The sequence below is a fragment of the Salvelinus sp. IW2-2015 genome, unplaced genomic scaffold, assembly GCF_002910315.2.
Source record: "Salvelinus sp. IW2-2015 unplaced genomic scaffold, ASM291031v2 Un_scaffold910, whole genome shotgun sequence".
NCBI lineage: Eukaryota > Metazoa > Chordata > Actinopteri > Salmoniformes > Salmonidae > Salvelinus > Salvelinus sp. IW2-2015.
In genome coordinates, this window is record NW_019942643.1 from 455,431 (window position 1) to 468,759 (window position 13,329).

The following is a 13,329-nucleotide window of genomic DNA, read 5'->3' on the forward strand; positions in this document are numbered from 1 at the left end:
GGGCGACATTTGTTTTACTTGAAAACTAAATGCCGAAACAAAAACTATAAGATAAAACCATATCACGTAGTTCAAACAGACAAATACCTTCTGAAACAACAATGTATTATGTGCAATGCGTTTCTAAGCCTACTTTAGTAGGGTCGTTCGTTTCTGTTCAGTGGTGATTATACAAGGTTAGTGTGTAGACATTTTATGTGGTTGTGCRGAGTTGGGTGTTTGTATCGASGTGAGAGACAACACAAAAATGCACTTGCGACATTCCATCAAACTCTTATCAGGAAAAAGTCGGCAGCAGCATTACAGAATGGCTGCGTCAGGAGCAGCCAATGAAGAATGAATGATCCCTTCAATGTGTCATAAAATCATCCCTACTAATATGACTTCATGGAAAGGGGATGAATGCATGTAGCCTACTACTATATACAATTTAACAGCCATTGAAAATAACACCTCTAAATTATAGATATCGTCTTCAACCCACGGCTTCATGTTGCCTTCAGCCTTGCATTTCGTTTCTAAAACGCTTAACTAATAAGACAGGAAATTCGCAAACGATAGAAAAACGTGAGCTCTACCTATGACATTTAATTACGGGCTGTATTGGCTCTATAGTCCCGGTTAAATTGTATTTCGCTCCGAATGCTGTTGCTAAGGGAGCAGGGCGTATTCGCTCTCTGACCGCAGTTGAAGGGCAAATGAAAACCGTGAATATGATCCAAATCCGTCGTTTTCACGAGCGCTTTTACGGCAGGCGGTATCAGGACGTCGCCCAGTATGTATTTTGAGTGTGAAATGTGGCTTTTAATTATTACACGGTGTGATATTACGCTGGTTTCTATCCATTACCTTATAAGGAAGGGCAGAGCTGTATCGTGCCTGGTTGCAATAGGCTGGCGGTTGCCGCTCTATGAAAGATCGTGCATTAACCCTTGTGGTGCTGAATTATAGTTGAGAGGGAAACGCTTTATGTATCAGCTAGAATACTTGGCATTAAGGTGTTGACTTCTCGACTTACCCCTCGTCTAATCGTTTTGAGGTAGACCTGATCAAAATGTGTCACCATTGRGGCATATACACCAAATGCGCAATGGTGTTATCGGTCGTCTAATCAATCATTCATTTCCTACAAACGAGTAGCCTAAATATTAATGGCACAACTATTAAATGAAGTAGTACCCGACACAGCAGGGTAGCATATGAAGTTGCTTTACTATAGCTCGTATCTTTCTGCACATGCATTTTAATAGCCTATTGAAATATTATTGAATTACATTTTAGAGAGCACATTTAGCCATATATAGCTAATATAAGCCTAAAGTTACGCAAAATATCGATTACAGCAGCCGTCTGATGTCTATCAATGTTCAAATGGCATTTGTGAACGACCAGKGCGTACGAAACTGGTTTCGGTGTAGAGTAGCCTAGTGTATGACCTAGATATTTGGTAACCTCATAACTGATAGGCTCTCCACATTTTAAAATAATTCAAGCAGGCTACTGCATTGAGTATGATCATGAAAGTCAAAAGGTAAAGTCAATAGGCAGCTTATGGTCGTCGTTGAAGAACATGACGCATAGCCTACTGGGGTCGCATTAAACCAATGCCCACTGAATGCCCCTCTTCATTGAATTGTGCCCATTTCTTTAGGAAACCTTAAAATATGACACAATTTCCCTTTGAATAATGTGAAGTTATTATTAACATGTTCAGCATCCACAACAACACGTGTATATTCATCTGAAGGTTGACACGTGTTGTCCCACTGACCAATTTCGGCTCTTAGGCTTCATTATGAAAACTKTTTCATAACGTATTTTGATGAGCTATTCTTGAAACCATTGCATAATGTATCTATTACATTTACAGACACGATCATCGTATCGACAGGCTCTTATGTGTCTAACATTCGGAGAAGACTTTGCACCTGCGCCTTATATTATATTCTGTTCTATTCTATTCCCAGCAAGTTGATGATACAAATTGCCAAGTATAATGTTGGGGGAAAATAGACTATAAAGCATTAATACCATGTTGTTATACACCTCTGAAAAGTCCTAAAACATGAAACATGTTTTCAAACTACATTTTTGTATTTATTTTTCTAAATGGCATTGAAGATTCCAATTCAACATACGTATTGTGCTGATCGAATGAACCTGGTATAGGATACATATTTAGTCAACAAAGGTATGGTTTGCTCGGATGTAAATTATACAGTAATGGTTATAATTTCCATAGCTGCCTGTCCTTGCAGCCCACTCTGCCCACACACACCGAGCGGGTACAAACCTCTGCCATTCACCCCCCCTCTTCGCTCTGACGTCATGTGCCTGGCTATTGCATGAAGTGTTCTTGCAGCTCCACTAGTGTGGACTGTGATATCTTTCTGCTTACTGCCTTCGAGCCAGGACCCAGCGAGAGTGTGGTTGAGAGAGAGGAGAGAGGGCAAGAGAGCGACAGAGAGAGCGAGAAGGAGCGAGAGAGAGGAGTGGTGGAGGGATTACAGTTTGGTTTCTTATAACTGGAAAACTACCAAAGGAGAGAAACGCACCGAGTGAACGAAGGCATCAACGTATTCAACGTTCGTTCGCTTCAAACGGATTCAAGCCAGAATGGAGCTACCTGCCGCGGGAGAGCACGTCTTTGCGGTGGAGGGTATCGAAAAGAAGCGCATTCGAAAGGTAAAACTCTCACCAATGCACATTTCAATAGCGTTGAGCTCAATTCGAATGTTATCGTTTTCTCACCAAATCTCTTTCTCCCTTTTCCGACAGGGCAAAATAGAATACCTGGTAAAGTGGAGAGGGTGGTCTCCCAAGGAAGTGTAAACATTGATTCGTGCATATGATTTAAATGCTCGGACACACTATAGTACCCATATGTGGATTTTGCAGGGAGCAACCGATTTTGTTTTTCAACAAAAAAATCCTCGCTCGAAAAGCAGCTACGGGGACGCGGCGCGAGCTAAAGAGAGATAGAGGGGAGCGAGAAAGAGAGAGGGAGAGCGATACGGATGCCTTCACTAATTTATGCGAGGGAAGGGGGTAGGCACAGCCATGTAATCCCGTTTTAATTATATCTGCACTGCCAGCGAATTTACGAGACAGTGCGTTAAAATGGCCGACTGTAACTCGGTGCACAGTGCAAAGATTATTGGTTTTATACCGTTCGCGTTTGGATAGAGCAGGGACCCTACCCTGTCTTTTGAATTGTGTACTGTCCTCTTTCTCTTCTCTCTCTCTCTCTCTCTCTCTCTCTCTCTCTCTCTCTCGCGTAGCCTACTTGAGACATACCCAGGATTTGCTATGGCAGGCATGATCCGCATTTGTTTTGGATGGCTTCCCCTGCCAGACATAGTTGAATCATCCAAGAGACGACCCATTAGTAGGCTGTAACACATGGAACATGCTGGTGTATAGGCTACTTTACGCATGAAGACTACTGTAACGACATTGCACGCTAGAGTCAAGAACAGCATGTACTTCATAACCCATCATATATTGAGAGACAACCGTAGCCTCTATATTGTAAAAGGGAATAGCCTATGTTGTTTTTCTCAACATGAATTACATATTTTTTTTCTGTTCTTTCTACAGATACAACACATGGGAACCCGAGGAAAACATCCTTGACCCGCGCCTTCTCGTGGCGTTCCAAAACAGGTGAGAGACTTTGGATATGGCCTAGCAGCCTCGAGTTGAGTCATGACCTTATATGGTCACGAGAGGAGGGGGCGGTGGGTAGCAGCGCATGTTATTCATATACCACACAGCCTCCCATGGGGGATGTGTTTGAATGTTGGGAGAACTCCAAAGACACGCGATGGATTGATTAGATACGCCACGTGTGCATAGTTTTAGTATTAAATTCTGCATTCTGCATTTTAATAGCCTAGACAAATCCATGGCTTGTTGTCAAGGTCTGGGTCTCAATGAGTCCATGCTCCGCGGCATGGCAGTTAATGTAGGCTAGTCCTATGCCAAGAACTCTATAAAATAAACGGAGAAAAATAAACGGAGGAAGTTGTTGGAATTAGACATTCGGTGTGAGTTGTCCATCAATAAACTATGTAAATATATGTATGAAGTCAATATCCTTCATTAGCAATCTTCCTATTGGCCTAATTTACCTGCTTGCGGCCCTATTGTGTAGCCTATTACAATCGGAGACTTGGGCTGCTGTCAAAAGTGAGCCAGTCTTGCAGGTGCAGGAAATAACGGCGATGGGATGCTATTGTGAATGAACGACGAATTGCGCATATAGGCCTAATGGTATTTTGATAGTCTGGTCCCGTGTGAGTCAATTCATGAATATGTCATTGTGAAAGTTCTTATGATGACAAAACCACTCTTGTGGTAGTCCGAAACATGGGCTGATTTCAACCATTAGCTTAAGATTCAGGCGACGAATGGTTAGGCCTATCGTTTGGCTACATTCAAACGCAATGGGATATTTTAAACCACATTTTATTTCATAACTATTGATCGGAATAATATTTGTATTCGCTAAAACCTTTGGAGTATCTAAAGAGTTGATTATAAGCAAGGCTGCATAACAGTATTATGTCTGGGCGAAAGCCTATAGGGCTTAAACATTTTGCGCCGCAAATTCACAAATAGTCTACATCACAAGCAATGTCATGCATACTCGATTGCGTTAATGACAACATATGTCGCAGTCATTTCACTCCAACAACGTATCACAACAGCATTGCGTGGTGCAGGCGGCTGGTCTCTCTCTCACCCACGGGATAACCTAGCGTACCCGCCCCATAGGCCACCACCACCACTCCGTGTTTCACGTCGGTGTGGGGACAGGGAGATGCATAGAAGGCTGAAGCCTAAAAGACGGGGGATGGGTATCACATTTGGAAACCGTAATTGACATCCACTGCTCTCCGGCATTTCCAGTTGGCGACCTCATATTCTCCAGTGTCCCGCGCCCTGTCTGTGTCTGGGCTGGACGGTCGGTCTCAGAGCGCTGCCTCTGCCTGTGAGGAGGAAGGAGCAGGCCTGTGTGTTCGGCTCGCTCTGCTCTGGTCCCGGGGGATGGGGGAGGGGAATCGACATGGGATTGTAATTGCCAAATCTTCTGTAAAGGGAGGTTCCCCGCGACGTCTCCGGTGTAAAATCACACCACGTTATTGCTTTATGATGCAGAAAGTTCACGGGGACTGGCCGTGTCATCACGGGTTTGCTCAGTGTTTTGCTTAAACATTCATACCGTAGCATAGTATGCCTACTACATTAATGCTGTTTGTTAGCCACATGCGCTAATGCACACGCGGTGCGGGTGCGGTCGAGTCCAGCTGCCATTGGGCCAGTGGGTTATATTTACGAGCTGTTTATGACTTAAGGCCTCAACCAGGGAGCAATTATTTCATATGGACATGACTGTGCATATGATCACAACAGAATCATAACGTCCTGCACAGTCTCTCTCTTCTTTTTGTGGGGAGAGTTTTGTAAACCCAAACAAATATAATGTTATTCTTGGTAGACTATAGTTCTCTGGAATCTAGTTATAAATGCATTTATTCAGTGAGTGTAATTTACTCGGAATACAACCCAATATATTCAAATGTGCATAGTTAATAATAGACCATTGTGTCACCTAATCTTTATGCAGGGTAGATGCTGTTGTGCTGCAGTTATTCATTTTCAGTAAACCCTACTTCAACCTTGTATTTATTCAATTTCATACACACCATGTGACCCTAATTAGGATTTGACTGTGACAGAACCATAGGTAGGTGTAAGGACTGGCGGTGGGAGAGGATGTGAAAAGAGAGGGGGAGATTCTCCCCCTGCTGTAGAACTAATTGAATTCCTTCATTATAATGAGAATATGGAATGATTGGCATATTACTATGGAGAGAGTTATGCAAATACAGACAGACCAGAATGCTTGCAGCAGGTCACACTCGGTCTTCATTAGCCTTCAAAATCAGAATTCCACTTCAACCTTGAAGAGATTATAAAAAAAAAAAAATTTGGTCTAGAGATGCTACAGAATTATTAATAAGACCAATAGATGATATATTTGCAAACTTTGTATTGTTTGTGCACATCTGTCAATATGTACAGTTCATTAATATGTGTTAAAGCTACCAGTATGTCAATACGTCAAACATTTTTTGATGACACAAGATGATGTTCTGCCAACCTCCACCCTCATGGTAAATATATGTTTTTTTTCATCATCTTTTACAGAGAGAGACAGGAACAGTTGATGGGATATCGTAAACGTGGACCAAAACCAAAACATCTCTTAGTCCAGGTAACGATCATCATCCCCACCTTATTGTCCATATTGTTTTTATGTTTAAATAGTTCCATTTGTTTAAAAAGAACAGGATTTTCAGTCAGCCATTCTGTTGACATGCCACTAACTGCAGTTGCGATGCCACTGAACAGCAAAAAGACAGAGAGAGAAAGAGACAAAGAGAGAGAACAGAAGTTCCTGTAACACACCAGTGTCAGGTGTTTTGGAGATCCCTGTCATTATATCTGTGGTTATTTTGAGTAGATTTGCATTAGGAGAGAGAGAGAGAGGTATGGGGTCCTCCAGCTGGTCTGGCCTACACACTCATCATGAAACCCAGTTTGTTGCCTCAGGCTCTGGAAGCATTGCTTGAGCGCATTCATTTTATTTTATGCTAATAGCCACATGTGCAAATGGATGTTTCCCMTTTAAGATTTTACAAGTGTTATTTTCTCCTCCCCAAATGAATAACCATGTTGCCTATGGGAAATTTGGTATGCCATTCCATTTTCACGCTTGCAATTTGTTAGCTCTAAAATGTGCCTTTTCTAGAATTATTCAAAGCAGAAGTGAAAGAATAACAGAACACAGTTCACAGTTCCCTGAGGTTGAGGATTTTGTAAGAACACACTTGGAGCCAGATTTAATTACTAACGGCTAGTGATTTAGTGCCACTGTGTTTATTACTACGAGTAGTCAAGCCCTGAAAGACCCACTTCATTTGAAAAACAACAAAATGGCAGCCCTGCCACTTAGTTTGCTACAAAGCTGACGGATAAGGCTGGAGAAATGTAACCACTCTCAAGTTCATAGATATGGATGCAAGGATAGACAATCCTCAAAAATGTCTGTACAAAGTGGGCCTTTAAGAGACACACCACATTGCTACAACCACACGTGGTTTGACATCAAGGATCAAGCGTGACATGTCTAGTGGCACCTAAGTGACCCTGAGGTCACAGACATAGCGTCTTCCTCCCCTTTCTGAAATAGCATTCTCGTGGCCTGGGGGGTGGGTCATGCATGGGAAGTGGAGAGGGAAAGAAGGGAGAGGGATCTGAGAAGATGGAGGAAGGAATCCCAGGAGGAGAGCACTGACTGGATGCTCTCCTCACACAAAGTTATAGATCGGTTGTCTGTGTCCTTTATGCCAGGATAGCCAGGAACTAGAATGTAATGTTCCGATAACATCTGAATCCCAATGTACAAATGTAGCCATTYGCCAAGGCCTGTGTGTTGCATTTAGGCTTACAGTATGTGGATAATTTATGCAATGATATTGTATTCTTGTGCTCTGACAATGTCTTTGAATTACCCTTGATGGGATTGATAATGTCTTATTGGATTGCTGGCTAAGGCTAATGACTAGTTATGAAAAGCAACATAGCATAAATGTAGACTTAGGATAGATTTCTGTTGGTTATCTTTTGCCTTTTCTATTTCCCTCGTCAGTTAAACCCGAACAATAAAAGATGAAAGGAGTGCTTTCATTTTTCCAGAATAATAACCTTCCATTGTCTTCCGACTTTTTCAGCTTCCCTCGTTTGCACGGAGATCCAGCATCCCTGCTGGATTCGAGGAGACGTCTCCGGAGACCGAGAACCACCTCAGGTCAGACCCGATCCAGATGCACCGCTCCCAGCCCCAACAGTACCAGCTGAACAGCAAGAAGCACCACCAGTACCAGCCCAGCAAACAGGAAGTCTCAGCGGACCAACTAGGCAACGGGAAGAAGAAGTTATTCTATCAGCTCAACAGCAAGAAACACCACCACTACCAGCCTGACCCCAATATGTACAACACCCAGTCCACCAGGCCCAAAGACGTGGTCAAAGGTCAGGAACCCAGTCCGCCCACCAATCCCAACCCTGGGTGGAACCTGCCGCCGGCACTGCAGCAGAAATGGGTTCGCGACAAAAACACGGGCTGCCTGAGCAAAGTCAAAGACGTGACGGTGGTGGAGATGAAGAAAGCAGCGGTGCGTGTCAACGAGGCTGAGAGCGAATGCGCCCTGAAGCCCAGCCCAAAGGAGGCAGCCCTACCCAGCGCCGTCAGCAGCAAGATGAAGATCATCAAGAACAAGAACAAGAATGGACGCATCGTCATCGTCATGAGCAAGTACATGGACGGCAACAAGGCTGGGGCGGCCAAGGGTAAACACTCTTCAGACTTGACTGGAGAAGAGAAACCTCAACACGCCGAGCAGTCAGACATGACCAAGGTACAGGGGACCACCAATGTCCCTAAAGAGATCTGTAATGCCAGTTCCCCTCCGGCRGCTGAGCATCCCAAGAAATGCTCTCCAGAAGACGGACATTTCTCCAAACCATCGCCCAGCACGGCTGAGGAATACAACACAGAGGTTGCGAGGGGCCAGGCGGACTTACCGGATGATCACCCCCTACAGCTAACCACCAACCCAACCCCTTCCCCCTGGGCGATGGATACTAGCCTCCCCACCCCTAGCCCTATGGACCAGATCCGGACACTCCCCACCACAAATAACAACCGCAAACGCAAGCTCTCCCACCCCGAGGAGGACAGGGGCGCGTGTAAAAAGTTTCTGAGCTCCAGGAGCATCAGTGTCCCCAGTGCTGTGCCCACTCCGCCCCAGGACAAACCCATGGACCTCCACCTCATTGTCCCCCGCCGGAGCAGCAGTAGCGGGTATGGGTATGAGGTTACGGACTCCAGCACCAGTCAGGAAGAACCTATGGATCTTAGCTGTTCCAGAACCAGAAAACAACCTGAACCTGAGCCAGTGCCAGAGCCAGAACCAGAGCCTAAGGATCCAACTGCAGTGGTACAGGAGTCAGAGACGACAACAACGACAACAACAACAGCAACAACAACAACAGAGGAGGCTGAAAAAGAGCCTGTCTTAAAGTTCTCTCCTTTTATGGGCAACATTGTCATCACTGACATCACCACGAACTGTCTCACGGTCACTTTTAAGGAATACGTTTCTGTTTAACAGTCCCTGGACCAATCGAAACAGAGGACTACTGATTTGACGGCCTTATCAATATGTGTATATGTAAAAAGAAACGTGAAGATTTGTACATATGGAGATTTATAATTTATAATTCAAAATCAATACATTTCTTATGATGTTTTATACTTCAACTCTCCGGTAATGTGGTAGCCAAGAAAGTGCCCTCATGGATTTCAGTGACTGCATTCAGGTGGATGTTAATTACTAGTGAAATGTCCATTATGAAATATCAAGTCATATAGAATAGCTTTTGCTGTTGTGGCTTGATGGATATATACCAAACATATACAATCTTAGAAAAAAGGGTTCCAAAAGTWTTTTTGGGCTGTCCCCATATGAGAACCCTTTCMGTTTCCAAGTAGAACCCTTTTGTGTTCCATGTAGAACCCTCTGTGGAAAGGGTTCGACATGGAACCCAAAAGGGTTCTACCTGGAWRCAAAAGGGTTCTACCTAGTACCGAAAAGAGTTCTACAAAGGGTTCTCCTATGTAGACAGCCGAATAACCCTTTTAGGTTCTAGATAGCACCTTTTTTTCTAAGAGTTTAGCCTGAGATGTATGCCGTTTTATACATACAGTATGTTCTACTTAATAATGGTGGTTATTTTGGTCCATAAGTAGATGATGTTGAGTAACTATGGTGATCAAAGATCCGTTTAAAAGCACTTCATTGCATTCACCTATGTGTGTATATTAATTTGTACTATGTACTGTATATGTATTCTCCATATGATTTATTTCCATTGCTTTACAATCTACTCCAGCCAGGTGTGCTCAGTCTGAGGCTACTGTGTCATATTTCACGTTGGTGAGTTTTGTTATTGTTTGTGAGTGCAGGAGAAATGAATGGAAGAAGAAATGCAAATATGAATGTTGGGTGTGCCGGGCACCCACAGCGACATCATACAGTCCCAGTTTCACCGAGGGGTGTACTCTGACATGAGGTTGAAGCCAACTTCMGACAAATCCTCCAATGCTRTCGTTTGAAAACTAGAGTTACACACATATATTTCAACTAACTGAACACCGGTTTCAGCAAACCCTGTCAATCTTAGCCATGAGCTGCTACATTGCATGTTTTCCTTTTGAGAAAACAAAGTGTAAAATATAACTTGCACTATTGAATTGCACGGTGGCAGGCAGGCAAACCATTTAAGAAATTAGCTCTCAGGGGTGAGTAATGATGACCAGAGTTTTCATTTATCAACTGAGTCATTTTTCCTTTAAGATAAATTCTGATTTATTGACTTGTGACCCTAATTAGGTTGATGTATTGCATTGGTGAAGACCCACAGATGGTCTACTAAGCCCATACAGCAGGTCTATGTAGGACTATTTGTGGCAGGTATGTAGGACTATGTGGCAGGTCTATGCAGAACTATTTGTGGCAGGTCTGTGTAGGACTATTTTTGCATTTAAGTTGACCTTATGACAGGGTGACATTTTTCTCCAGAGAGGCTGGTAGGAAAGGCTTATCGTAATGGCTGGAGTGGAGTAAATGGATTGGAGTCAAACATATCAAACATATGGAAACCACATGTTTGATTCAATCCATTTATTCCATCCCATCCATTACAATGCCTCTGTCCTCCTATAGCTCATCCCACCAGCCTCCTCTGCATTTCACACATACAGTAGGGGCATTCATCTTAACTTGCGATGATGCTTGCTTACAAAGGCCTGATAGATTGACATGTATAACTTCTCTGTCTTTAGCTTATCGAAGCTACCTGGGTTACTAGTCATAGATGTGTATTTTCAGTGTTTCCTAACACCCATCTTTGTGCAAAATATGAAAGCTAATTGTGAGTCGGTTATGTTTAGAGGCTGATATTTTGATCCTAACATACATGATCCAATGAGCACAAGCTCTTTTGATATTGCTGCTAAAGTGTATGTTAGAGTACTTTCTTCTGTCGTTGAAACCTTGTTGGATGTAACCTACATTACAGTCTAAATTCCTTCGATGCACACTGAATGCAAAGCAAGAAAGAAAATGACGGATTATGGATTTACATATGATTGTTATGATGATAATGATTAAATAGATATGATTTATTATCATTATTATTTTGCTGTCCAAAACTAAGCTCACTTAGATTCCCTCTGCATTAGAGGTGGGGAACATCTTATACCTGTCTGTACAACATTTAGCACAACTTTGTACCTTTTTGAATCCTTTTGGTTACCATTGATTTGTTGGAGCCAGGTTACATTTCCCTGCACTTGTTGGTTCAAAGGCAAAATAATTGTTTTAKGGTGTGTTCCGATGGGGAGGGGCTGGAATTAGTACTGTTGGCACAGCTATTGTATGTTTTACAATAAAGCAAGAGAACTGACCTTTTTCTGACATTGTCTGACTTTGGCCTGCTATGGGGACATGCTGTGCATGACATTCAGTTCTTAAGGCAAATTAATTGAAGTATTGTTTCAGTCAGTATGGGGAAAAATCCTTTATTTGTAGACTGGCATATTGTAACAMGCATTATAATTTCCTTCAACTACCCCCAAATATGTTATATACATATTTTTTWAAATAATTATTCACTTTATTCTACTTATATGCCATGTGATGTTCTTTATTTTGACACTAAAGTTAATATTTAGGCCTTGGCTACCGACCACGTTTTTTGTTTTCAACTTGACCTAAAAGGCTAACTTTCCTTTAAAAAACATTAATGTTGGTAATAATGTGACCTCTGAATGGAACCACATAGGAAGTTGCTTAAGCACATATACAATCCAGAACAAAGGGCCTTCTGTCTTAAATAACTGTTAAATAACTGTACTGGGCACTTGTGTTATTACTACTTTACTGATGCGTTATTTTTCTGTTGGAGCAAGACAGCGTGACCCTTGGCAGGAATGTAATCAGAACCACTACGTAGCGGGGAGGTGAGGGTCTTATGCAATATCACATTGTGATACCTCTTGTATCACAATGTGAAAGGCTTTGTGGAATGGGAAGGAAGACCTCTATTAGGCTTTCACTTCTATCAACCAAGTCTCAAGTCTTTTACATTAACTTTGAATAAGTCGCACAGCTGCACATCTTTAGGCTGTTTGATGTAGGCTACAATTGACGTATTCCCACACTCACTCCATTTTTGTAAGAACACAACTGAGGCTTTGACAAACTCACGTGCCGTTTCAGCAATGTGTCTTGGCCTGACTACATGCAAGATTTGTCCTTCAGGTAAGTTTTGTCATGGGGTGGAGTTAGGCCTCGTCTTCGGTTGTTCTTTTTCCCACGACACGCTAGCCTTGCCTATTCCAGTAGGCTCGTCTAATGATATGCAGTCGATCCATATCAGTAATATTTCGTGTCAGCATGTACTATATGTTCAATAGGCGGTGAGATGTGTGCCAGTTGGCCTTGTCATGTTGTGATGTGCGTGAGACGTGCTGTGGGAGTTATAGATTTGTGACTGGTTTATCTAGGGTTTTCCACAAATTTCAAAACTACCTAAACACATTGAGTGCAACATCTGAACATACGAATTAGCTGGCCCAATACCGTAAATGTCTAAGCCATGACAGTAACTCCAAAGCCCAATTGTATTGACAACCCAAAAATGATGGCGCGAAATGCAGGGTTGCCGAAAAAAGCGTCAAGACGGATTAGCCTCGCAATGTAGGTACTAAAAAAGTGGCTGTCGAATGTACTTGCTTCCTGCGGAACTTCGAAGCTTCTAACAGCTCCGACAGGTCGCAGCTTCTCAATGATTTGGCCGCACAGACCAGTTCAAAGCGAGATTTGTAACAGGTTGAAAAGATAGCACTTCCCTACATCCTTGGAAATTCTCTGGTGAGGTTTATGGTTATGACTCGTATACCATAAACGTACATTGAGACAATTCAAACCAACATTGGTTTAATGGAGCATTGAAGTTATATGAAACCGTCTATACTCATTTACTAAAGTATGAATAACAACTTATCTATTTAGAATAATGGGCCATGACCATTGTTCTAAGAGACCTGAATTACATAAACCCTAGTTTAACTCATTACAATATGTGAAAGCAGCTTTGGACTGTACTGGAAAGCAAGTGCCGAGGTCTTTC

General features: G+C 42.7%; 1 protein-coding gene across 1 annotated transcript; it reads left to right on the forward strand.

The window, feature by feature from the left end:
* Nucleotides 1–2,349: 2,349 nt before the first annotated feature.
* LOC112069120 (E3 SUMO-protein ligase CBX4) lies at nucleotides 2,350–11,601 on the forward strand. The gene is made up of 6 exons (XM_024136415.2): nucleotides 2,350–2,685; nucleotides 2,779–2,822; nucleotides 3,601–3,666; nucleotides 6,217–6,283; nucleotides 7,803–10,607; nucleotides 10,654–11,601. Exons 1-5 carry the CDS (start codon nucleotides 2,617–2,619, stop codon nucleotides 9,240–9,242), a joined length of 1,686 nt encoding a protein of 561 aa, XP_023992183.1. The 5' UTR covers nucleotides 2,350–2,616; the 3' UTR covers nucleotides 9,243–10,607; nucleotides 10,654–11,601.
* Nucleotides 11,602–13,329: the final 1,728 nt, after the last annotated feature.